This window comes from Carlito syrichta, unplaced genomic scaffold (genome assembly GCF_000164805.1).
Source record: "Carlito syrichta isolate Samal-C Ts95f unplaced genomic scaffold, Tarsius_syrichta-2.0.1 Scaffold111640, whole genome shotgun sequence".
Lineage (NCBI taxonomy): Eukaryota > Metazoa > Chordata > Mammalia > Primates > Tarsiidae > Carlito > Carlito syrichta.
The window spans coordinates 39,769-42,041 of NW_007055736.1; the positions used below are offsets into that span (position 1 = coordinate 39,769).

Genomic DNA, 2,273 nt, shown 5'->3' on the forward strand with positions numbered 1-2,273 from the left:
CAGCAGGTGATCCTTCCGCCTCAGCCTTCCGAGTAGCCAGAATTACAGGCGTGCTACCACGCCCGGCTAATTTTTTGATTTTATTGTAGAGATGAGGTCTCGCCTGCCTAGGTGGGTCTCGAACCCGCAGGCTCAGGCAATCCACTCACCTCCGTGTCCCAAAGGCACGGGATTACAGGCTGAACAACAGAGCCGGCTTGTATTATCTTCTTAAACTTTCTCTTATCGTGACCCTATTTCCATGTCAGTAATGACAGCACAGTATGGATAATTAGCAAATCCCCTATTGGTGAACATTTAGGCATTACTCATTTTTTGCAACTATAAACAACCCTTCAATGAACATCCTTGTACATATACTACTTATGTTCTTAAAATTAAAATATCTTCTAAATCAGCCTTTCCAATAATTTAGACCCACCTGGCTACTCTCGAGTAATTTGAAATAACGTGATGTTGCTGTTATAATTTTAACGAACACAAATAACTTACTGACTTAACATTCCGCACAAAAGTTCTCACCTTGCAATCACAGACTCAGCTGGCATGATGCCAGGCACGTAGTGCGCCATGGGAGAAACGAAGTGTCCGTCCAGGATCTTACAGTCTGACTGCTCTTCAATCTGAAAGAAAATCGAAACCAAGATGCCTACAAGAAAACTAAGGTCTATCGCGGATGTTTTCCTAATAAAAAGTCCTATTCAGTTAAAATCGCTTTTCCAGCACCTACCACGTAGCCTTGTTTGCTCCACTGTCTTCTAAAGACATGGTTCCTAGCCACACACATTTCTTTTCCTTTTATATCCTTTATTACAATCAAGTTGGAAAAATAAACTGTAAACAAATCTTATTCATATATTGACAAGTAACTTAAAACACTGGTTGCTGGGCTCGGTGGCTCAGCCTGTAATCCCGCGCCTCTGGGAGGCTGAGGCGAGTGGATTGTTTGAGCCCGTGGGTTCGAGACCTGCCTGGGCAACTTGGCGAGACCTCATCTCCACAATAAATAAAAAATTAGCCGGGCGTGGTAGCGCACGCCTGTCGTTCCGGCTACTTGGAAGGCTGAGGCGGAAGGATCGCTGGAGCCCAGCGGGTTGAGGCTGCGGTGACCAGGAGTGGCCACAGTACTCCAGTCTGGGCGACAGAGTGAGACTCCAACCCAAAAAACAAAAAAACAAAACACTGGTTAAGAGAATTCAACAATATAAAAATACTTATAAGAAAAATTTACAGGCCAGCTAATGGTGGCTCACGCCTATAATCCCAGTACTTTGGGAGGTCGAGGTGAGAGGATTGCCTGAGCCCATGGGTTCAAGACCAGCCTGGGCAACTTAGTGAGCCCTCATCTCTACAATAAATTAAAAAATTAGCCGGGCATGGTGGCGCGCATACCTGTAGTCCCAGCTACTTGGTAGGCTAAGGTGGAAGGATCACCTGAGCCCAGCAGGTTGAGGCTACCCATTGCACTCTAGCCTGGGCGACAGAGTGAGACATTGACTCAAGAAAAAAAAAAACAAACAGAGATAGGGTCTCCCTATGTCACCCAGGGTGGTCTCCTGGCCTCATGCAATCCTCTTGCCTTGGCCTCCCAATGTGCTGCGATTACAGGAGTGAGCCACTGTGTCCAACCTTATTTGCCTATTTTTATGTGCACGAGTATCATGCTTGCTTATAACTGCAGTTTCAAAATACTCATTGAGGCATGACTGAACTGGTCTTTCCTTATTACTTATTACTCTTCCTCTTCAGAATATTCCTGATCTGACTGCACTCTCATGTATTTTCCAAATTTCATGATGCTTTTATGGATCTAAATTCTATATCAAATACTTTAACTGGAATTGCACTGCATTTTTAAAAGTGCTCTGGGAGACCTAACATCTGTATAATATCAATTTTTCATCCAAAAGTCCATTTAGTCTTAATTTATGCTTATTAGTATACAAAGTCTTAAAGTTTTCTTCTTATATATTTTAGGAGAATGTTATTTGATAAAGAAGTAGCACAAACTAGTATCTTATTAATTATTTAATAAAGAAGAAAGAAAAAATGAATGTGAAAGGGAATAATAATTCAACAAATAGTGTTCAGATAGCAATTGGGTAAGAAAAAAGCACTTTTGGAACTACACATCATAATATATATAATAGATTTTATTTTATTTTATTTATTTATTTATTTTTGAGTTGGAGTCTCACTCTGTCACCCAGACTAGAGTGCAGTGGCTGCTCCTGGCCATCCCGGCCTATATAATAGATTTTAAAATTAAACAA

General features: G+C 41.5%; 1 protein-coding gene across 1 annotated transcript in view; it reads right to left on the reverse strand.

Moving 5' to 3' along the window:
* The window catches only part of ABHD18 (abhydrolase domain containing 18), a 35,119-nt gene that overhangs the window by 26,170 nt on the left and 6,676 nt on the right, over positions 1 to 2,273 (reverse strand). The window contains exon 3 of the mRNA XM_008070498.2: positions 523 to 623. Coding sequence (XP_008068689.1) covers positions 523 to 623 — 101 coding nt within the window. The remainder of the gene's footprint in view (positions 1 to 522; positions 624 to 2,273) is intronic.